Source organism: Cuculus canorus, chromosome 1 (genome assembly GCF_017976375.1).
Source record: "Cuculus canorus isolate bCucCan1 chromosome 1, bCucCan1.pri, whole genome shotgun sequence".
NCBI classification, from domain to species: domain Eukaryota; kingdom Metazoa; phylum Chordata; class Aves; order Cuculiformes; family Cuculidae; genus Cuculus; species Cuculus canorus.
Genome location: NC_071401.1, coordinates 206,623,395 through 206,646,857, shown reverse-complemented (window position 1 = coordinate 206,646,857; position 23,463 = coordinate 206,623,395). Strand labels below are relative to the sequence as shown.

The window sequence follows — 23,463 nt, the reverse complement described above, 5'->3', positions numbered from 1 at the left end:
ACTGCAGGGCACAGGCAGCTCCAGCTTGGATCGACAAGACAGCTTTGCCCAGTAATGAGAAAGCAGGGCCTGTACACCAGGGACCATGGCCTGGAGAGCAACATTTGACTTCCCCGCGTCTCAGTTTCCTTTCAAGTTTATCATCCATCACGCTTGTTTGGAGTGCAAAGTCTTCAGGGCAGAACATTCACCGCTACGCACGGACACAGTGGTGGACATCCAGCCTCGCCTGAGGCTCAGCTTGTTACTGTGATAGAATTCATGTGGGTCACTGGACATTTAAAGCACGCTAGGACGAATCCTTGGGTAATAAATTCCTGAAATTGGAGCACAGTCAGATTTGTGGCCAAGGTCTGCAGTGATGGATGGGCTTGTGTATCGTAGTATGTGTCCACTAAGAGAATTAACCCCCAGGACTGTGAATTGATGCGCAGATATTTGTGCGACTTCTCCATGTCTGAGCTCAGTAAAAATGACTCCCTTTCACCCCCTAAAAAAACTCCCCATGTGTCTAAGAGCAACAGAATCAACATTACTGCAATGCTAATTTCCTCTTGGCAGCTTTCCTCGGCTCCCTGTCTGATTGCCCTCCCTTTTATTGCCATCTACCACATTCAAAAAGAAATTTGCAATTATGACTCATGCTAATACAATAAAAATGCAACCGATAAAGGCAAAACAAGAGAGTCTCAGTGGAACGACTTCTCAACAAACCTTTCCAGCCAGCGCTGTCTCTGAATGGCTGCACTCATCACATGTATGGCAGATTATGAGGTTAGGGTGATGCACAATATCCCTGGGGGGCTTTATCTGTTTATCTGTCTGCCTATTTATCTGTCTGTCTTCCTATCTATGTGCGTGTGTGTGCACATACATAGTTCTGGAATCCTCAACAAGTTTTGGAATCCTCAACATAAGAAGGATATGGAGCTGTTGGAACGGGTCCAGAGAAGGCCATGAAGATTCAGAGGGCTGGAGCACCTCCATATGAGGACAGGCTGAGAGAGTTGGGCTTGTTCAGCCTGGAGAAGAGAAGGCTCCGAGGAGATCTTATAGTGACCTTCCAGTACCTGAAAAGGCTACGGGAAAGCTGGGGGGGGGGACTGTTTACAAAGGCTTGTAGTGACAGGAGGAGGGGCAATGGGTATAAACTGGAGAGGGGCAGAGTTAGACTTGATATAAGGAAGAATTTCTTCACAATGAGGGTGGTGAGGCACCGACCCAGGTTGCTCAGGGAAGTTGTGGCTGCCCCATCCCTGGAGGTGTTCAAGGCCAGGTTGGATGGGGCCTTGGGCAGCCTGATCTAGTGGGAAGTGTCCTTGCCCATGGTAGGGGGTTGGAACTGGATGATCTTTAAGGTCCCTTCCATCCCGAACTATTCTATGATTCTATATGTGTACATTTAGCTGTCAGACAGGCAGGTTTATATCATCCTTAATCAAGAGGATGTCAAGAGGGAGGAGGGACTTGCAAGAGGACAAGCTGGTGATAGAGACACAACTGTGAAAAGAACCAGAGCAATTTGCTTTACCTTCCACTTCTCCCCTTGTGTCTGGCATAAGCTTCAAAATAGTGTGATAATTAAAACCCAGTAAAGATTACGAGGCTGTAAAGAGGAAATTGTGAAACCCTCATGAACTTTTACAGCCCCCATGAAAACATTTCATTTTGTGGGCTGAAGGAGTATTTCCTTGTCTCTTTAAGAACCAAAGAGCCACATCCATCTAACGATTATTCTCGAAGAGCTGGCAGAGCTGATAGCATTTCATGTAGCATCACAACCCAAAATCTCTATGCCTTGTCTATAAACTGTTGTGTCCTACAGGGTCATGTCCAGGAAAGCAAACCCACTGCAGGCAGAGCCGGTGCAGAGAACGGAACTGGAGAAGTTGTCTGTGGTTTTGTAAGAAGGCACTAGACTGAAGATTGGGTTGTAGGGTAGAATGGTTTGAATCACAGAATCATAGAATGGTTTAGGTTGGAAGGGACATGAAAGACCGTCCAGTTCCAACTCCCCTGCCATGGGCAGGGACACCTCCCACTGGACTAGGCTGCTCAAGGCCCCACCCAACATGACCTTGAACACCTCCAGGGATGGGGCAGCCACAATGTCCCTGGGCAACCTGTGCCAGTGAATCATAAATCTCAACATGCATAGCTCAGATCTAAGATGAAGGATGTTCCTGGGTCTGACACCCTCATGTAGTTTGTTCCCTTTGGAACATCTGTTGGACTGCATTCCACAGGTTGGGATGGAGACCTTCTTATTGGAGAACAACACACTGAAGAATGGAAAAACATATACTTGCAAGGTAGTTTTGGAAAGCGTCCCATGGGCTGATCCTGGTTTTAAACTAAGGGAGGGGAGGTTTAGACTGGATATAAGAAAGAAGTATTTTACTACGAGGGTTGTGAAATTCTGGCACAGGTTACCCAGGGAGGTAGTGGAGGCCTCATCCCTGGAAACAGTCAAGGTGAGTTTGGATGGAGCGCTAAGCAACCTGATCAAGTTAAAGAAGTCCCTGCTTCTGCAGGAGGGTTGGACTAAATCTGTAACAATCTGTAAAGGTCCCTTCCAACCCAAGCCATTTTATGACTCTGTGATCCCCTCAGGAGAGTTGTGCTTCCGTTGGATCTGTAAGAACTGATAAACTCAGGACAACCATAGCCTGCCAAGTCTGCATAAGACCTTGAGCATACATGAGCATCACCAAGAACCTGTGTGACTTGGGCCATACCTGAGAGGGTGGTGGCTGGTCTAAGGAGATGAAGAGTAGAGGGTTACATATATGTCTGGTGCGACAACATGCTCTTGAAGGACTTTCCAAACTCCTACTTAGAAGGCACTTGTGTGTCAGTACCACTCGCTTCTTCCAAACACCTTTGAGGTTGGCCTCCCAACTGTGGCTCAGATGGGTGCTTATGTGAGTTTGTGGACATTGTGAGTGGGCAAGCCAGTGAGTTGTCTGAGTAATTATTTGCTATGAAACATAACGGCTTGACTTTGTCCACATAACAGCTTAGATGTTCCCAAAAGATCTCCCCCACCCACTCGATCCCCTGTTAGCAAGAGGATTTATAACAAACACCAAGAAGCACACAAGGGATTTACTCGATCCCATTAGCGAGAGGATTTACAACAAACACCAACCCATGCACACAAAACCCCAAGTACACTGCCTAAACTTGAGCTATCTGGAGACATCTAGGATTGTTTAGAAGAGAAGGCTCTGGGGGGACCTTATAGCAGCCTTCCAGTACTGAAAGGGGCTAAAGGAAAGCTGGAGAGTGGCTCTTTATCAGGGGGTGCAGGGATAAGATGAGGGGGAACGGTTTTAAGCTGAAAGAAGGGAGATTTACATTAGATATTAGGAAGAAATGTTTTCCTGTGAGGGTGGTGAAGAACTGGCACAGGTTGCCCAAGGAAGTTGTGGCTGCCCCATCCCTGGAGGTGTTCAAGGCTAGGCTGGATGAGGCTTTGATCAGCCTGATCCAGTGGGAGGTGTCCCTGCCCATGGCAAGGGGGTTGGGACAGGATGATCTTTAAGGTCCCTTCCAACCCAAACCATTCTATGATTCTATGAGTTTATGATTCTTTCCAGGAAAAAGTATTCAGTGAGGATTTGATAAGGCTGATGAGGACTTTCTGGCAGCATCTTCTTGCGAGGCAACAAGGCAGCCTGCACAGAGTATTTTTGTGCCTTTCTCTGTGCTGTCTGGCAACCCTCACTCCCTTTGTGCCCTTTGTGAGACCACTTCAAAACACAGAGAGAATATTAACTTCACTTGTGAAGGTTTTGAGAGTCTGAACACTTCAGGAGAGAGCTGTAAGGTAATTATATACTGTAATTACCTCCACTGCAAAACCTTTTCTTTCTTCTACACCAGGTTCTAGGAGAGTCCCTGCCTCTTCTCTCCATGGTCATGCCATGGTGTTCTTGTACCATTAAATCCAGCAAATGTCTTCACCCTCCTCAGGCATGGATGAGGGCTTTGTATTGACATCCTGTGGTGGCGTGATGGACAATGTGAGGTGCAGAGTTGTTTAGATACTCTGCTTTAGAGGAAAACATATTCCAAGTTTGAAATGTGCCTGGCTTCACGCAATCTGTCACAGCACCCATCAGCACAGCTGCTTGGCAGGTGGAAAACGTGGACTGCAAAGCTCGAGATCAGCCATGTGAAGACAAGATAGAGACTCAGATTATTAAGCAAGTAAAGATTAATAAAAAATAGTCTGACCTTAGGCCACAGGAGCCCAGTCTGAATTCAGAGCTCCTCACAAATCACTTCTCTACCTCAAAGGGTCTGAAACCTCTCTTACATAGAGTCATAGAATAGTTAGGATTGGAAGGGACCTAAAGATCACCTAGTTCCACCTCCCCTGCCATGGGCAGGGACACATCCCACTAGATCAGGCTGCCCAAGGCCCATCCAACCTGGCCTTGAACACCTCCAGCTTTCCTGGGCACCCCAAGTCCTTCTCAGGGCTGTTCTCAATCACATCACCCCCCATCCTGTACTGAAATTGGAGATTGCCCCGACCCAGGTATAGCACTGTACACTTGGCCTTGTTGAACCTTATAAGGTTCTCACAGGCCCACTTCTCGAGCTTGTCCAAGTCCCTCTGGATGACATCCCGTCCTTCTGGTGTGGCAACTATATGGACCAAGCAGCCGCTTTGCCTTTCTTTAAAGTCTGGATATGGAATAGCCTGATTTCCTATATCTATGCTGCAGCACATCGTGGTGGTTGAGCAGGTGAATACAGATCTCATGAGTTACCCCAGAAAGACCCCTGGACCACCATGTGTGCTACCATGATGATGTTCTTCACTGTCACTCATGCTAATCCATCAGGGAAAGGAAGGAACTCTTGTAGTTACTGGCTAATACCAAAGTAAGAAAAAATGGGTTCATGAATAAAATGAGAATAAAAACCAGAAGAAGATTCCTAACAACCGGAATTACTGGGTTCTGCTTTTAACATGGAGGTTGCGACGATTATTGCCCGGTTGACCTGTGGTAGCTGGCGATCAGACTGAATCATAGAATTATGGAATTATAGAACCACCAGGTTGGAAAAGATCTCTTGGATCATTGAGTCCAACCATTCCTATCTACCACTAAACCATGACCCTGAGCACCTTGTCTACCTGTCTTCTAAATACCTCCAGGATGGGGACTCAACCACCGCCCTTGGGCAGCCTCTGCCAGTGCCCGATGACCCCTTCTGTGAAAACGTTTTTTCTGATATCCAGCCTGAACCTCCCCTGGTGCAGCTTGAGGCCATTCCCCCTTGTCCTATCACCTGTCACTTGGGAGAAGAGCCCAGCACTGACCTCTCTAGAACCTCCTTTCAGGTAGTTGTAGAGAGCAACAAGGTCTCCCCTCAGCCTCCTTTTGTCAAGCCTAAACAACCCTGGGTCCCTCAGCCGCTCCTCATAAGATTTGTTCTCCAGCCCCCTCACCAGCTTCGTTGCTGTTCTCTGGACACGCTCCAGAGCCTCAATATCCTTCTTGTAGTGAGGGGCCCAGAACTGAACCCAGGATTCGAGGTGTGGTCTCACCAGTGCCGAGTACAGGGGCAGAATCACCTCCCTGGACTTGCTGGCAAAAATGATTCAGAAGACCACTTCCAAACTGATGTGACTTTGGAGGACACCATAGAAATTCAGACCTGGAAGAGAATCTTTTAAATGCCACAAAAGAAACAGTTCTTAGAAGAAACACGCAAAGTGGGAAAGCCTTTCAGGAATCTTTAAGCATCCTTTAATTTTGTGGTTTCAAGACAAACATACAAGCACTTACACAGCTCTGAGGGAACCTACCTCAGGGTGTGAAACTCAGCTGGGTTGGCAATCTAATGGACAAATACAAGTCTGGAGGGATGGTATGAACTCCCCAGCCTCAGTGAATAAGAAATCTTTTACCAAGTGGCTTTATATGGTCAAAGAAGAGCAAAAACGGTGACCTGAGTGTGTCACAGACTGCAGAGCTGGGATCTACCCTCCCCCTGCCCTTGCCGATCATCAGTGCTGAGCTACATAAGCCTGTGTGTCCTTCCAGTGCATCAAATGATGATAACAAAATATCTTTTGAGCTGAGGAGACTCAAAAGATATATTCAGAAAAAGAGAATTAAGTTTCGCTATTACCTTATATTGGCAATTTTCTCCTACATCCACCATCATCCATTGCAGTAAAAACTGATGCCATATGGCTCCGTGATAATGAAAACGGAGAAGTGAAAACAAATGGTCCCGTGTTACCTCCTACTACGAGAATTGCCTTATCACTACCCAAAGGAATAAGCAACTAGATCTCTGTGCAGTGGAAGCAGCAGAAAACTTAATGCATCTACAATTGTCCTGGAGAATAGGATTGGCAGAGCTGCAACTGGCTCCACACAGCAAAGATATTGGAATAGCTTCAAACTCATCAGGATCTCATGTGTGACCAACAGGTTTGCGCGCGACTGTCCTGGTGCTCTTCAGTGTGGTCTGAACTTCCACTGAAGACTCTGACTTAACCCAGGGTGAAATCTTCACCTGCCCCACTAGAAAGCAGCTTGCCTTACGCCTTGAGGCAAAGCAGTAGCAACAGAGCAAAGCCAAATATCCCACTCTGATCTCCACCAGGATTCCTGTTCCTGCTGTGCAACCACTCTTGGGAGAACATGTTAAGAAAGCATAACATGACTACACATCAACCCCCCACCCTCAAACAACCCCAAACCCAAACCTCTCATGGCATTTCCCTTCTCACTAATACAACGCCACCCGGATAATATGCACTTTTGCTTTTGAATATAAGAGAAATGCAGAGGCTTGACCCATGACCTGACAGCCTCCACCACTCAGTTAAAATAAGCGACAGAACCGATTACACGGTGGTGATTTTCTTGTCCTTGGTGGCCTGTTTGATAGCAGCTTGCTCACAAATGATCTCTTTCAGCCGTTGCAACCTCATGTTCTGGGTGGTTTGGTCTCCCACACCCGTTTGGCTCCGGTGCAGTAAGTTCAGGGCATAGATGTATTCCAGCTCCGTGTACTTCACCCCTTGATCCACCACGAGGTTTAAAAGCTCGTCTGCTGTGTTGTAGAGCATCTCATAATACTGCCTGAAAAGCAAGCAAACAAAAAAGCCCTCCGGTGAACAGTGATACTTGATCATGGAATCATTAAGGTTGGAAGAGACCTCTAAGATCATGAAGCCCAACCGTCAGCCCAACACCACCAAGCGCCACCAGGAGACGAGAGGAGAGGAGAGAGAGAGGAGAGGAGAGGAGAGGAGAGGAGAGGAGAGGAGAGGAGAGGAGAGGAGAGGAGAGGAGAGGAGAGGAGAGGAGAGGAGAGGAGAGGAGAGGAGAGGAGAGGAGAGGAGAGGAGAGGAGAGGAGAATCACAGGGTTAGAGGAAGTGGAGTTTTTTGTCCCTAATGAAGTCCTTTAACAGTGAGATTCTAATACGGAGCACAGGAAGAGCTTCGAGCCCCAAACTCCAAAGATCTCCAGTGGTACTGAGACACACCGTTTAAGAGGAAAAGTATTAAATAATGCAAAATAAAACTTGAGCCAGGAGCTGAGGAGCCTTTTTTAGTAAGTACAAGATCATCTGAAGAGAAGGCATAACAGAGAGGCTGCAGTGCAGACTGCTTTCAATTAAAATAAAATGGCATTAGTGAAAGAATGGATTTTCAAGGAAGGGAATTTAAGCAAGTACTTCCCGAATGAGAAAATGTCTCACGGCCCAGGGAAGCAGTGGGGCAGTTCTGACAGCTGCCAATCCAACCACTTCCACTGCAGAATAAATGAGCTGGGACTGGATGAGGGACTGCTTGATTTGCCCTCACTCCACAGCCCAGGTGGAAGAGGGAAAACCAGTGAGAGCTGCTGGGGCCCTTTGGGACATTTTGTGGCCAGGTGGACAAGAAGGCAAATAGCATCTTGGCCTGTATGAGAAAGACTGTGGCCAGCAGGAGCAGGGAAGTGATTGTGTCCCTGGACTGACATTGGTGGAGGCCACGCCTCGAATCCTGGGCTCCTCACTCCAAGAAGGATGTTGAGGAGCTGGAGTGTGTCCAGAGAAGGGGAATGGAGGTGGCAAAGGGGCTGGAGAACAAGGGTTATGAGGAGCGGCTGAGGGACCTGGAGTTGTTTAGCCTGGAGAAAAGGAAGTTGAGGGGAGACCTTATCACTGTCTACAACTCCCTGAAAGGACACTGTAGTGAGGTGGGTGTTGGTCTCTTCTCCCAAGTGACAGGTGCTGGGACGAGAGGAAATGGCCTCAAGTTGCACCAGCGGAGGTTCAGACTGGACCTCAGGAAAAATTCCTTCACTGAAAGGATTATCAAGCTCTGGCAGAGGCTGCCCAGGAAGGTGGTGGAGTCCTCAGCCCTAGAGGTGTTTAAAATACTGGTGGATGAAATGCTTAGGGATCTGGTTTAGTAGAGGACAAGTATCGTTGGATTTGATGATCTCGAAGGTCTTTTCCAACCTAGTGATTCTATTATTTTCTTCCCCCTCCTTCTTTTATAGCACAAACTGATTAAGGTCTGATACCTAAAGAAGAGCATGTGGCTCTTGGAAATCACCACCTACAGGTCACAAAACAGGAGGGGAATCAGGACGATTGTGCTCCTTACACAGCATTTCGTTGTATTCCTGGCACGGCCTTTCGCATTCACATAGCTGTGCTCCGTGCCTCAGTTTCCCCTTCTCTACCAAGGGGTGAGATCTGCTTTCAGGCCCTGTGGTCCAGATATCACAAAGACAAAACATCCTGTCTAGAGGGAGCTGTGAAAATATAAGGCTTTCAAGAGCTTCTTAAGGCAGGAAGGGTTCCCATTCCTGGGCAGATCCTTCCAGGTCAGGGATAACGGGAAGGTTCTCGCATACATCAGGCAACAAACCTTGGCTGTGGGTTTAGAATCATAGAATCATAGAATAGTTTGGCTTGGAAGAGACCTTAAAGATCATCCAGTTCCAACCCCTCTGCCATGGGCAGGGACACCTCCCACTAGATCAAGCTGCCCAAGGCCCATCCAACCTGGCCTTCAACACCTCCAGGGATGGGGCAGCCACAACTTCCCATAGCAACCTGTTCCGGTGTCTCACCATTCTCATGGTGAAGAAATTCTTCCTTATATCAAGACTAAATCTACCCCTCTCCAGTTTTCACCTATTCTCCCTCATCCTATCACCACAAGACTTTATGAATAGCCTCTCTCCGGCTTTCTTGTAGCCCTTCAGATACCGGAAGGTCACTCTAAGGTCTCCTTGGAGCTTTCTCATCTCCAGGTTGAACAAGCCCAACTCTCTCAGCCTGTCCTCATATGGAAGGTGCTCCAGCCCTCTGATCATCTTTGTGGCCTCCTCTGGACCCATATCATTCTTATGTTGAGGATTCCAGAACTGGACACAATACTCCAGATGAGGTCTCCCAAGAGAGGAAGAGAGGGGCAGAATTCCCTCCCTTGCCCTGCTGGCCACGCTGCTTTGGATGCAGCCCAGGATACAGTTTGCCTTCTGGGCTTAGGTCTGTTCATGGTTATCAAAACCAAAAACAAGTAGTGCATGGATTGAATGTATCCCTTTTTTTCTAGTGGAATTGGTTAATTTTATAGCTTCATATAGATATTACACGGCCTTGTAAAGAAACAAGGATCGGAAAAGCTCAAGGAAGGAGAAGTGAAAAGATCCCTGGCAGTCTGTGAGCATTACACAGCAGCGAGGACTCGTGTCAGCCAAATACCTAGCACTGCTTTGACTGAAGAGCAAAGCAAGGCAGAAACGAGCCAGAGCAGCTGAAGAGGAGGTCCCTGTGTGACTTCTCCATGCTGCTGCAGTAGGACAAGGGCAGGCTGCAGTCTAATCTTCAGGTCTTGGTGGAATAAATTATTTAAAATCCAAGTGCAGAGGCTCCAGAAAAAGTTATCACCTCCCTCCCTTTCTCTCATCTTTGAATGCATTAAAATAGCAATGAGGGCAAACACGACAAAGCTGCATATTAAATTTCTCGTGTTCTTTACTTTGCAGGGTCTCAAGTTGGGCTTAGCTGTGCCTTTGCAGAGAGCATCCCACGTGCTGTTGGACTGCAAATCACTGCAGCAATAACTGTAACTGTTGTAGCAAACCCACACATTTCGGGTATCTCCAGTACCTGAAAGAGATCTTCCCGTACCTGAAGGGGCTACAAGAAAGCTTGGGAAGGACTGTTTACAAAGGCTTGTAGTGATAGGACGAGGGGGAATGGGTATAAACTGGAGAGGGGCAGATTTAGACCAGATGTAAAGAAGAATTTCTTCACTATGAGAGTGGTGAGGCCCTGGCACAGGTTGCTGTGGGAAGTTGTGGCTGCCCCATCCCTGGAGGTGTTGAAGGCCAGGTTGGATGGGGCCTTGGGCAGCCTGATCCAGTGGGAGGTGTCCCTGCCCATGGCAGGGGGTTGGAACTGGATGATCTTTAAGGTCCCTCCCAACCCAAACTATTCCATGATTCTATGATCTCACGCCTTGTCTGCTAGTGTGGTCAAGCTACTAGACTTTGGAGCTCCACATTTTTATCTCCTCTATCTCCCCTCCAGGCTGAATGGGGTTTGGGGCAACCTGATCCAGTGGGAGGTGTCCCTGCCCATGGCAAGGGTGGTAGAACTGGAAGGTCTTTAAGGTCCCTTCCAATGCAAATCATGTTATGATTCAATACCCCATGTCCTGATAGCTGCCTGCCTTTTTAGCCTGTCTCAAATCTTGGGATTACTGAAGAATCCTGCCCCTAATAAATACAGGATTCATCTGTCACTCTTCAGGATCAGATTATTTTTTAATTAAAAATTTCCTGCAAAATAAAAAAACAGAGCAAGCGAGACAGCACGAGCGAGCGAAAGGTATGCATTTTTAATTGGGTGCAATTAAAAACCTGCTGCCTTGGCATGGCATTGCCTTCGGCCAAACCCTATTTGCATGAGTAATTATTCACTCCATTACGAAGTCTGCTCAACTTTGCCTCCCTTGTCTTTGAAAGTATTAATAAATATTGATCAGACACACTCTTGTTTGCCTTTGCCCAAGCAGCTCTGATGGACTCATCTTCTGATGTTATCAAATAATGAAATATGAAAGAGTGAGTGGGATGAGCCTCTTGTTCTGTGATTTTTTATTTAGGCTCTTCATTTTATTTTCAGAAGTGTATTTGTCCCTGCTATTATAAATGCTCTTTTGATTATCAAGAAGAGGTTGAGAAAAGCAAGTTAGTAAGGGATGGGGGAAATAAATGGCCGACAGGTAAGGGAGATCTCGATTCAGTGAAATGCTGTCCAAACTGCTTTGTTTTTTCTTTTAAAGCTGAGATTTACAATCACAGAATCACAGAATAGTCTGGGTTGGAAGGGACCTTAAAGATCATCAAGTTCCAACCCCCCTGAGATGGGCAGGGACACATCCCACTAGAAGAAGAATTAATATTTATGGAAAGCTGATTCCATCGCCTGACAAAGAGGTTAATAAATAATCATAATAGATTAGCATCCCTAACCAAAAAGCAAATTCAGCTTCCCAAGCCTTCAGTCGGTGTCCACATGAGCACAGCGAAGCACACAGAAGCTGCTTTACCCTGCACAGATCCTCAGCCTGGGTGGTCAGATCATGCCAGTGCTCAGCGATGAGATGTTCGGGGTAAGAAGAGAACAGATCAAAGCTGAACTCAAGAATCCTCCCAAGTAACAATCGATAGAATGAGAGGAAATGGCCTTGAGCTGCACCAGAGGAGGTTTAGATTGGACATCAGGAAAAATTTCTTTACTGAAAGAATGGTGAAGCATTGGAAGAGGCTGCCCAGGGCAGTGGTGGAGTCTCCATCCCTGGAGGGGTTAAAAAATGTGTAGATGTGGCACTTTGGGACATGGTTAATAGACATGGTGGCGTTGGGGTGTTGGTTGGACTCGATTATCTTAGAGGTCATTTCTAACCTTAATGATTCTGTCATTCTCTGATCTTTACCCACCTAAGTGTGAACTCAGGAACGCAGCTGATGGTAATGAAGTGACCTGGGTAACTCACTTCATCAGGGAAATCTTTTTGTTTGGGTGTTTATTTGCACAGGTTTATTTATTTGTATAGATGAGGGTGGTTGAGTTGATCTGATACGATAAATTTTATACCCATAAATGTGGTGCAGGTTCTTAGAGAGCATCTCTCCCCGTTTGCTGTGGTAGCAACAACCATTGCTGTTTTACAAGGGGAAGGAAACATTAATCTGGCTCCAGGCCTTTGGCTCTTTAGGATGGTAAACACTTGGCTGAACTCTCCACTGATGCTCAGCTTCAGTGTTAATGGCCATAATTTGGAGGAGTGAGGGAAGGTCTAAGGTATCTGAAGTCACAGAATCATAGAATTGTTAAGATTGGAAAAGATCTCTGAGATCAAGTCCAACTGTCAGCCCAACACCACCGTGCCTACTAAGCCATGTCCTGAAGTGCCATGTCTACCCACGTTTTGAATGCCTCCAGGAATGGGGATTCCACCACTTCCCAAAGTCCTTCCTACCCTGCTCGTTCAGGATGATGAGGTGGTTTTCATGGCTTGTATGACAAAAATTTGTTCTTTTTTAACAAATAAAATCCATCCTTAGAATGCTCCTTCCTGTGATTACCTCACATCAACCAGCCTCGTCATCTGCTCCTCTGACTACTGGCCATGAGATTGGGTTCAAAGTTTCTGAACTTGAATTCTTTGGGCATATTTTTTAGGACAAACACATACGTTAGAGGGAATAATGCCTAATCCAAAGCCCAAATACAAGCGTACTCTTTCTGCTCACTTTAGCAGGCTGGAATTGGCCAAGGAAGATCTACCTTCCTCTGAAGAACATCTTTGTACTACAAGCAGATAAGAAAGGATAAGTATAACTGGTGGAAATGGTTCCCAGGTCAAAGAAAAAATGTCCCATGAGCAAACGAAACTGAAGAAGCCAAATGGGGTTGTTCAGCCTGGAAAAGAGAAAGCTCCAGGGTCTACAGGAAAGGTGGGAAGGGCTCTTTATCACAGAGTGCAGGGATAGATGAGGCATAATGGTTCTAAGCTGAAAGAGGGGAGTTTTATATGAGATCTTAGGAAGCAACTTTTTACATGTGAAGGTGGTGAAGCACTGGCACAGGTTGCTCAGAGAAGTCATGAATGTCCCATCCCTGGAGGTGTTCAAGGCCACGTTGGATGAGGCTTTGAGCAACCTGATCCAGTGGGAGTTTGGAACTGGATGATCTTTAAGTTCCCTTCCTACCCAAAACATTTTATGATTCTATGAATTAACACCCACAACGGTTTGGATTTTTTAAGTAGTAGTTTTAAACCAAAGCATCAAGTTGCCAAGAAGGCAACCATTTTGCAAGTATGCATTTTGAGTGTATACATATCTCAAAAAAGATGGTCTCTCTCTGCTCTTGGTGAAGGAGAAAAAAAAACCAAAGAGACTTTCTCATTTAGAAAAAAATCTCTGGGAAGGCAATCAGGATGAGACAAGCTCCTCTGAGGGCTATTAATACCGTTCTCCATTTAAATGCTAATGTTAACCTATAAGCCAAGGCCTGCCCGCAAAAAAAGTTTTTCAAACCATGGCCAGGTGAATTGAAAATTAAATTCTGATTTCCCTGAGAATGACTTATCTCTTTTTAAGAGAAAGACCTTCAGACGAACACTGCCATGTCTCAGAATAAAGGATCTTAGTTTAATTATTCCTTCATTATACAGACGGGTGACTACGTTGTAGTGGTGCAGATGGGAGCAGATTCACGAGGTGAGAACTCAGAGTTGGGTGCTGACTTACCCAAAGGCACCAAAAATTTCTGTGCCTTATCTACCTCCCTTTTTGGGGATTAGGGAGTCACCTTTATAGAACCCAGAAATATCTTAGGTACCCTAATAAGAAAGCAAAAAAAGGTGAAATACGAAGCACTTTCAGACTAAATCTAGACAAATCCCACAACATGGAACAAAGAACATCGAAATGAAGACCAAAGCTGCAGTCATAAAGTCATTCAGTTTTGATATACAGTGGAACCATTGCATTTAAATTTGTGGAGGAGATGGGTGAGTGCAAAAAGGGAAGATACAGCAAATACTGGAAGGTCGCTATGAGGTCTCCCCAGAGGTTTCTCTTCTCCAGGCTAAACAAGCCCAACTTTGTCAGCCTGTGTACGTATGGGAGGTGCTCCAGCCCTTGGATCATCTTCGTGGCCTCCTCTGTATCTGCTCTAACAGATCCATGTCCTTCCTGGGTTGAGGGCTCCAGAGCTGAACACAGGACTCCAGGTGAGGTCTCACGAGAGCAGAATAGATGGGCAGAATCCCCTCTCTCACCCTGCTGGTCACAATTCTTCTGAAGCAGCCCAGGATGTATTGCAGAAGAGATGGACTTTCAGGACTGGCTTGACCAAGAAGAAAAGCCCATGGAGCTTTTCTGACTATGGGAGATAAGACATTTGAGGTAGGAAAGGGAAACAGATGAAGATAGAGTTGATAGAAGGAAAAGGAGATGTGGCAGGAGACATGAGCTCTAGCACACAGGATTTTGCAAAGCAAGCTCTGAAAACCTGAAATATCAAGTGAAGGAAAATCCACATAAACCAGCAATAACTGTAATTTCTACATGTCATGAAGACTTCAGTGATGTTTGCATATATGCGCCGGTGATCAGCATTTTAAAGTGAGACCCTGCAAGTACAGATGCTGGTTCTTCTTCCATCTTAGGGGCTCATGATAACAAGATAGCAACTAATGAGGGTGTCTGCTCCACCATATATCATATATACCCGATACCCACCATACCATATATACCCAATTTCAGTACAGGATGGGGGATGATGTGATTGAGAGCTGTCCTGCAGAGAAGGACTGGGGAGTGCTGGTCAATGAGAAGCTCGATGTGAGCCGGCAATGTGTGAACGCAGCCCAGAAACCAACTGTATCCTGGGCTGCACCAAAAGCAGCGTGGCCAGCAGGGCGAGAAAGGGGATTCTGCTGCTCTATTCCTCTCTTGTGTGACCTCATCTGGAGTCCTGTGTCCAGTTCTGGAATCCCCAACAGAAGGAGGATATGGAACTGTTGGAACAGGTCCAGAGGAGGGCTATGAAGATGATCAGAGGGCTGGAGCACCTCCCACATGAGTTGGGCTTGTTCAGCCTGGAGAAGAGAAGGCTCCAAGATCTTATAGCAACCTTCCAGTACCTGGAGGGGCTACAAGAAAGCTGGGGAGGGAATGTTTACAAAAGCTTGTAGTGATAGGACGAGGGGCAATAGGTATAAACTGGAGAGGGGCACCTTTAGACTAGACATCAGGAAGAATTTCTTCACCATGAGAGTGGTGAGGCACTGGCCCAGGTTGCCCAGGGAAGTTGTGACTGCCCCATCCCTGGAGGTGTTCAAGGCCAGTTTGGATGGGCCCTTGGGCAGCCTGATCCAGTGGGAGGTGTCCCTGCCCATGGCCAGGGGTTTGGAATTAGATGATTTTTGAAGGTCCCTTCCAATCCAAACTTTACTATGATTCTATATCCACTCTCCAACTGCTCCCTGTCTTAAACCGCATCCCTCAAATCCCCTCTGCAATTACAGCCCTAAAACTAACTACAGGATATCATTACCTTCAGAACATTATACCACATGGGAAATGCATAACCTGATCATCAGGTCTTAAGATTTCTTTCTTCATTTTTAATTAACCTGGACCAGTTCTGGGAGCAACAACAGTAATGCCAATTCTCTGCCTCTGGGAGAATCCAAAGTGTTTTGAGGGAATTCTTGGATATCCACATCAGAGATCATAGACTTATAGAATAACTCGGGGTGGAAGGGACCATAAAAATCTTTCGTTTCTGCTCTCCCTGCTGTGAGCAGGGACATCTCCCACTGGATCAGGTTGCTCAAAGCCTCATCCAGCCTGGCTTGAACATCTCCAGGGATGGAGCAGCCATAACTTCTCCGGGCAACCTGGGCCAGTGCCTCACCATCCACATAGGAAAACATTTCTTCCTAAAATCTCATCTCAGTTTCCCCTCTTACAGCTTAAATGATCCCTCCTTGACCTGTCCCTGCACTCCCTGATGAAGAGCCCCTCCCCAGCTTTCCTGTAGATGGTGATATTGCTGTGTTAGTGAACCTCAGCTCCTCTTACACACAGCGCCAAGGAATGAACACCTCTCCTGTGTGCCTGGAGTGGGATGAACTGTGGCCAAGAAGCATCTATTTGTCTCCATGTAATGTAGAGGGAACACAGAATGAATCTAGATCAGCCAAAAAAAAGTCTGCTTGCCACTATGATCTACATTTTTATTTTGTATTTCATATAATCATTTAGGTTGGAGAAGACTTTGAAGATCTTTGAGTCCAACCGTCAACCTAACACTGCCAAGTCCACCACTAAACCACACCCCTAAGCAGCACATTTTCTCTAGATGCATCAGAGACCACCTCAGGCAGACACTTTTGGAAGCCTGAAGGTAGATGTCCCACCCTCCCCTCCCTGCAAGACACGGCACAATTTGGGGCAGGATGAACGCGCTCTGAGCTGTGTTATTACAGGAGGAGAGTGTCAAGAAAGTAGAAAGCACTTGAAAAGCTAAAATGTGCAAACATCCAATGAAATGGTTTGCAAAAGAAAACAAAACATGACAGGAAGATATAGAAGGGAATTGATAACGTAACGGTGCTTCATGCTCCTGTGGTATCTCTGCAAATCTTTCTTAGTACAGCTGGAAGAACTGAGATAAGAAATAAGTCATTTGTCCAAGGTAGAAAACAGTATTAGAAGCCCTCACATCTTCATCAGTCCTACACCCAACTTTGGGACTGCAACACACACAGCTCTGATCAGTGTATAGAGCCAGGCAAGAAAAGCAGGTGTATTTGTTCACAAGGGTGTAAGGACAGTCTTCAAAGTCATAGAACCACAGAATGGTTTGGGTTGGAAGGGACCTTAAAGATCATCCAGTTCCAACCCCCTTGCCATGGGCAGGGACACCTCCCACTGCATGAGGTTGCTCAAAGCCCCATCCTGAAGAGCTTAACAGTTTTGGTTTTCCCAAACTGAAGCAGTAAGTCTTCAGAAGAGATAATAGCTTTTCTTAAAAACCTAGCTTCTCCCATGGAGTCAGCATTCAGCAGCTGCTACTGCAGTTAAAAAGTGTTCTTGATAAGCTTCCTAGGGAAAGTAAAAGATGGCATACACAAAAGTTCCATAAGCTTGTTGCCCTTAAAAATTGTAGAATGGATTGAGTCAGAAGGGACCTTAAAGCCTATCCAGTTCCAACACCCTCAACACCTCCCACTGGATCAGATTGCTCAAAGCCCCATACAACCTGGCCTTGAACTCCTTCAGGGATGGGACATTCATGACTTCTCTGGGCAACCCATGCCAGTGCCTCACTACCCTTATCATGAAGAAGTTCTTCCTAATGTCTAGTCTAAATCTTCCCCTCCTCCAATTTAAAGCCATTCCCCCTCGTCCTATATTTCCAGGCCCTTGCAAGAAGGTCCCTCCCCAGCTTTCCTCTCCTTTAGGTACTGGAAGCTGCTCTAAGATCAACTTGGACCCTTCTCTCCTCCAGGCTGAACAACCCCAACTCTCTCAGCCTGTCCTCAAAGCAGAGGTGCTTCAGCCCTCACATCATCTTTGTGGCCTCCTCTGGACCCGTTCCAACAGTTCCACATCCTTCTTATGTTGGGGATTCCAGAACTGGACAAAGAACTTCAGTGCCTCCAACACCTCCAGGAATGGGGCAGCCACAACTTCTCTGCGCAACCTGGGCCAGAGCTTTACCACCCTCATAGGCAAAAATTCCTTCCTAATTTCTAATCTAAATCTGCCCTAATTAAAGGCAACCAAATTATAAAATCCAATTACCTTCCCATTTAAAATTTAAACCACAAAGACAGCGCGTGACACACTAAGTACAAACCGGCTCACCTATGCATTGGCTTCTACACAGATTAAACAGCTTTGTTTTAACGGGCAACACCTTTGGATGCTCTGTGCAGCTCAGCGTCACTGAAGCACTTGAGTTGCTCTGTGCTGCAAACCTTTTTGCAGAACACAAGTGATAAATCACCCATAAAACACATAGCTAATTAGAAATGGTATGTGCAGAACGTAACTACTCTTCAAGAAGACCTCTCCTTTTCCTCTCCTCCTTTACATCCCAACACCTGCTCAGCTCTGCCTTATCTACTACTTTCTTATTAATCTTTCCTTCTTATTTCCTTTTCTCTTCCTCCTGAGTTCGGTCACTTGTGCCTTGGACAACATCGTTCCTTCTGAGGTTTGTCACTTCTTCCTGGACAGCATTGTTCCTCCTGAGGTTTTTCACTTGTGCCTTGGACAATGTTGTTCCTCCTGAGGTTTGTCACTCCTGCCTTGGACAATGTTGTTTCTCCTAAGGTTTGTCACTCATGCCTTGGACAACGTCGTTCCTTCCGAGTTTTGTCACTTGTGTCTTGGACAATGTCATTCCTACTGAGGTTAGACACTCCTACTTTGGAAAATATTATTCTTCCTGAGGTTTGTCATTTGTGTCTTGGAAAATGTTGTTCCTCCTGAGGTTTGTCACTTGTGCCTTGGACATTGTACATCCTGAGGTTTGTCACAAATGCCTTGGACGATGTTGTTCCTCCTGAGGTTGGTCACTTGTGCCTTGGACAATGTTGTTCCTCCTGAGGTTGGCCAAATCCTGCATTGGGCAACATTACCCTGCTGAGAACACGTGATGCACAGAGATCTCTGTGCGGCATCTCCAAGGAGGCAAACGCATGCACGTATTGTTTCAAACCCATTCCCTGAACAACTCGCACCGTGCCGTGATACGCACTAATTACATGCCTTTTCAAAGACAGGATAAATCCATTAAACCCCATTAAAGAATATTTCAAAAACAATGTCTGAGATGCTCCTTGTAGTTCCACGCTGGCTGATATAATGAAGGATGGAATTTCTCACTCTCCAAATGGAACTTTATAGGGTATTAAATAAGCACCCTCAGCACTTATCTAAATCTTTAATTAGTTCTATAATATACTGATGATATCAAGGCTAATTAAATTTATACAGATAAAGAGCAATGAAATTCTAACCAAGTGAGCTGGAAAGTACATATTAAACAGTAAATTTAATGGTTCGAGCAGATAAATGCAATTTTATATAAAAAAATTAAATTCAATTTACATGTATTAAAATTGATTTTGAGTGTGCAAATGATTGGAAAAATCTTTTTAATGTATCAGTAAAAGTGCTAATCCGGCTTGTTTAAATATCAGTTATTAATGCCGGTATTTGCAAATAAGCCACACACATTTGCATTTTTACTACATATAGTAAAAGGAAAAAATTATCTATACCATATGCCAGTTTATAAAGAATATTAAGCAATTTTTCCCCTTGCCTCATGCATAAATGAGAGAAAATGTGGAAAGGAACGTAGCCCGAAAGAAAAGCAAGTCAGCAGTTCGATGGAAAGTGCTGCAAAGATTGCTCCTGTCAGCAAAAAATAATACACTTTTAGCTACTCTTCGGGAACAACAATTACTGTGGCGAAACCCCAAAGCTTTATTTAGGATCAAGTGGCTTGGAACTGGATACAAAACCTGACACAGTAATCGGGGAGATGCTCAGTGGTGCAGTTTGCTGGTTTTTAATAAAACCAAGACTGTTTGGTAGCTACAGATGGGTGAAGGACACATCTGATGGGATCACCATCCCTGGAGATATTTAAAAGATGGGTAGACAAGGTGTTCAGAGACATGGTTTAGTGGCAGATAGGAATGGTTGGACTCGATGATCAAAGAGATCTTTTCCAACCTAGTGAATCTATGGTTCTATGATCTGCTTGCTAAGGAGCAGAAGAGGCTGCAATATGTGAACTGCAGGAGGGAGTACAGTTGGACTCGATGATCTCAAAGGTCCTTTCCAACCAAACGAGTCAATGATTCTCCATGATTCCCTCTATGAATGACATAGTTATCACACCCATGCGTGCCCACAGGAGGTTGTGGTTGTGCCTTCCTGCTTCAGAGGAGGTTTGAATCACTTGTGGGAAGCAGGCAAATGGCCCCAAATCCTTGGAAACTCCAGTTGATCTTTTTTCTCTGGCTTTATTCATTTGGTTTGAATGCCACAGTGGCTTCAGAAATTAGAGAACTGAGAGCTTTTGTGGACTTGCTGACACCAAACTGGGTCTGTCTACATTCTTTTGTTGACCATGTTGCTGTTTCTCATGGAAGAGCCCTTTACTGGATTCATTTGCCTCACAGCACTACGATTTCTTCTGCTAGTGTCTGGTTGTAGTCCAGTGTCCAGCGTCATCACCTGTGCCAGCCTAGAAATCACTGAGGTTGGGCAATCATAGAACTGTTAAGGTTGGAAAAGACCTTTAAGAGCATCCAGTCCAACCTTCAACACAACCAAAATATGTCCTAAAGCACCACATCTACATCTAAAGAGCCACAAAGATGATCGGAGGGTTGGAGCACCTCTCATACGAGGACAGGCTGAGAGAGTTGGGGTTGTTCAGCCTGGAGAAGAGAAGGCTCCGAGATCTTACAGCGACCTTCCAGTACCTGAAGGGGCTACAAGAAAGCTGGAGAGGAACTGTTCACAAAGGCTTGTAGTGATAGGATGAGGGGAAATGGGTATAAACTCGGAGTGGTGAGGCACTGGAACAGGTTGCCCAGGGAAGTTGTGGCTGCCCTATCCCTGGAGGTGTTCAAGGCCAGGTTGGATGGGGCTTTGAGTAACCTGATCTAGTGGGATGTCCCTGCCCATGGCAGGGGGTTGGAACTAGATGATCTTTAAGGTCCCTTCGAACCGAAACTACTCTACCATTCTATGATATACACACTTTTTTTAACACCTCCAGGGATGGGATTCCAGCAGTGCCCTGGGCAGCCTCTTCCAATGCTTCACCACTCTTTGAATAAAGACATTTTTCTTAATATCCACTCTAAACTTCCCTTGGTGAAACTTGAGACCATTTCCTTTTGTCTTGGGGAAATGTCCTACAAAACCCTTGCTCAGCACTGTGCACAGAGCTATCCGAACAAGGAGGAAAACCAAGTGCTGCAGCAGCCTCAAACCCTATCTCCTCACAGTCATCACTTACAACCACCACCAAGACCTTAAGGGGATTGACTTTCATGATCTCCTACCTATGAATAGAGAAGAAATGGGCTGAAGTTAATTCACCCTATCCTACAATGGACAGTTACAACAGGTTAAAGTGCCCTGTGAAGGTTGTTTTATATATCACAAAGAAACCTGGATGGATTCAAGGCCAAATTTTTAAATGGCCAAAAGTAGGGTACATCAACATAGAACTTATAGGTCTCCTGGATGATGCAGTTAATGCTCAAGAACTTCAACACACTACTCCATGCATTCAGCACTGGCCACTGGCCAGATGAACATTTCATCACACCTAATATGCCAGTTCTCTATGCATTCTTCTGCTCAGGGCAGCGGTGGAGTCCCCATCCCTGGAGGTGTTGAGCAAACGTGTAGATGTGGCACTCTGGGACATGGTTTAGTAGGCATGGTGGTGTTGGGTTGACAATTGGACTGGGTGATCTTAGAGGTCTCTTCCAACCTTAATGATTCTATGATTCTCAGTACTCCTTGTGATGCTTAGAAACCTTCAGTTTTGCAGGCTGGGTGAAATTTATGTCCAGCTGCTACTCATATGCTCTTGCAGCAGTATTTTAGGAGGAAATTGCTTTTCCCTCTCTAACATCTTATGGTAAAAGCTGTACTTACAGCAGGAAGCCATTGTGTCTCTAAGGTATTGGTTTTTTATAGTATCACACAATGACCCGAGTTGGAAGGGACCCACAAGGATCATCAAGTCCAGCTCCTGTCCCTGCACAGGACAACTTCAACATTCACACCTGTGTCTAATGGCGTTGGCCAAATACTTCTTGAATGTTGCCAGGCTTCGTGCTGTGATTGCTTCCCTGAAGATTCACAGCCATAGACTATAGATGTGGTTTCTATCTTCACTCTACACTGCATGGAAACAGCAAGTCTGCTTGTCCTACTGATGGAGTACGCAATACGTGCTCACAGCCCAGAACAACTGTATCCTGGGCTGCATCCAAAGAAGTGTGGCCAGCAGGGTGAGGGAGGGCATTCTGCATCTCTGCTCCACTCTCACAAGACCCCACCTGGAGTCTTGTGTCCAGTTCTGGAATCCTCAACAGAAGAAGGACATGGAACTGTTGGAACAGGTCCAGAGGAGGCCATGGAGGTGATCCAAGGGCTGGAGCACCTCAGCTATGAGGACAGGCTGAGAGAGCTGGGGTTGTTCAGCCTGGAGAAGAGAAGGCTCTGGGGAGAACTCAGAGCAGCCTTCCAGTATGTGAAGGTACAAGAAAACTCAGGAAGAGCTTTTTACAAGGATGTGTAGTGGTGAGATGAGGGGAAATGGCTTTAAATTGGAAGGGGGCAGATTTAGAGTAGACATTAGGAAGAAACTCTTCCCAATGAGGGTGGTGAGGTACTATCAGGTTGCCCAGAAAAGTTGTGGCTGCCCCATCCCTGGAAGTGTTCAAGGTCAGGTTAGATGGGGCTTTGAGCAGCCTGGTCTGGTGGGAGGTGTCCCTGTCCATGGCAGGGGAGTTGGAACTGGATGGGCTTTAAGCCCCTTTCCAACCTAAATTAATCTGTGATTCTATGAGCATCTCAGAGATGCGTCCCTTTGTTCACTACTCCTTACGTACAGGTTGCAACCCCCAGACACACACCACTGCCATGCGACGATGGCTCCTTGGCAACAAAGCTGGTCCCTGCAGAGTGAGAAGTGAATCCCAGCGCTGCCTCTGAACTGCTGGAGTAGCTCACAGCCATCAAAAGCAGGAAAATCACTCTGAACTGCTATTTTTATCTCATTCCAGAAATGCATCCTCTAACTCTACTAAACCTCCAGACTATCAGCAAAAATTCTGCTGTGAGAACTGAAATTCTGGGGTTTTTTATTAATTTATTAACCTTCTCTTTGGTACACCTCAACGTGCATTAGCGACACCATGTACAGAACTTCTTCCCTCCTCTGAAAAGGCTGCTTTGCGGTTGAGAAAATAAAGGTCTGTTGAGAAGAAGGAGTCAGAGCAAAGTCCTTTGTCTGTGCAACAGGATGGCAACAACCCAACAACAGCAATCTCCTTGCTGATGCTCACTGAGTAACCACCCAGGGCCAGCTTTCATAGAATCATAGAATTATAGAATAGTTAGCGTTGGAAGGGACCTTGAAGATCATCTAGTTCCAACCACCTGCCATGGGTAGGGACACCTCCCACTAGATAAGGCTGCCCAAGGTCCCATCCAACCCGGTCTTGAATGCCTCCAGGGATGGGACAGCCACAACTTCCCTTGGCAACTTATTCCAGTGTCAAGTACCAGCTTTCCTGCTGGTATTTCACTTTGAATCTCCTCCTGGG

At 45.9% G+C, this 23,463-nt stretch overlaps 1 protein-coding gene across 1 annotated transcript in view; it reads right to left on the bottom strand.

The window, feature by feature from the left end:
• Positions 1–5,754: 5,754 nt before the first annotated feature.
• The window catches only part of EXOC4 (exocyst complex component 4), a 479,192-nt gene continuing 461,483 nt past the window's right edge, over positions 5,755–23,463 (bottom strand). The window contains exon 18 of the mRNA XM_054084687.1: positions 5,755–7,121. Coding sequence (XP_053940662.1) covers positions 6,884–7,121 — 238 coding nt within the window. The 3' untranslated portion in view covers positions 5,755–6,883. The remainder of the gene's footprint in view (positions 7,122–23,463) is intronic.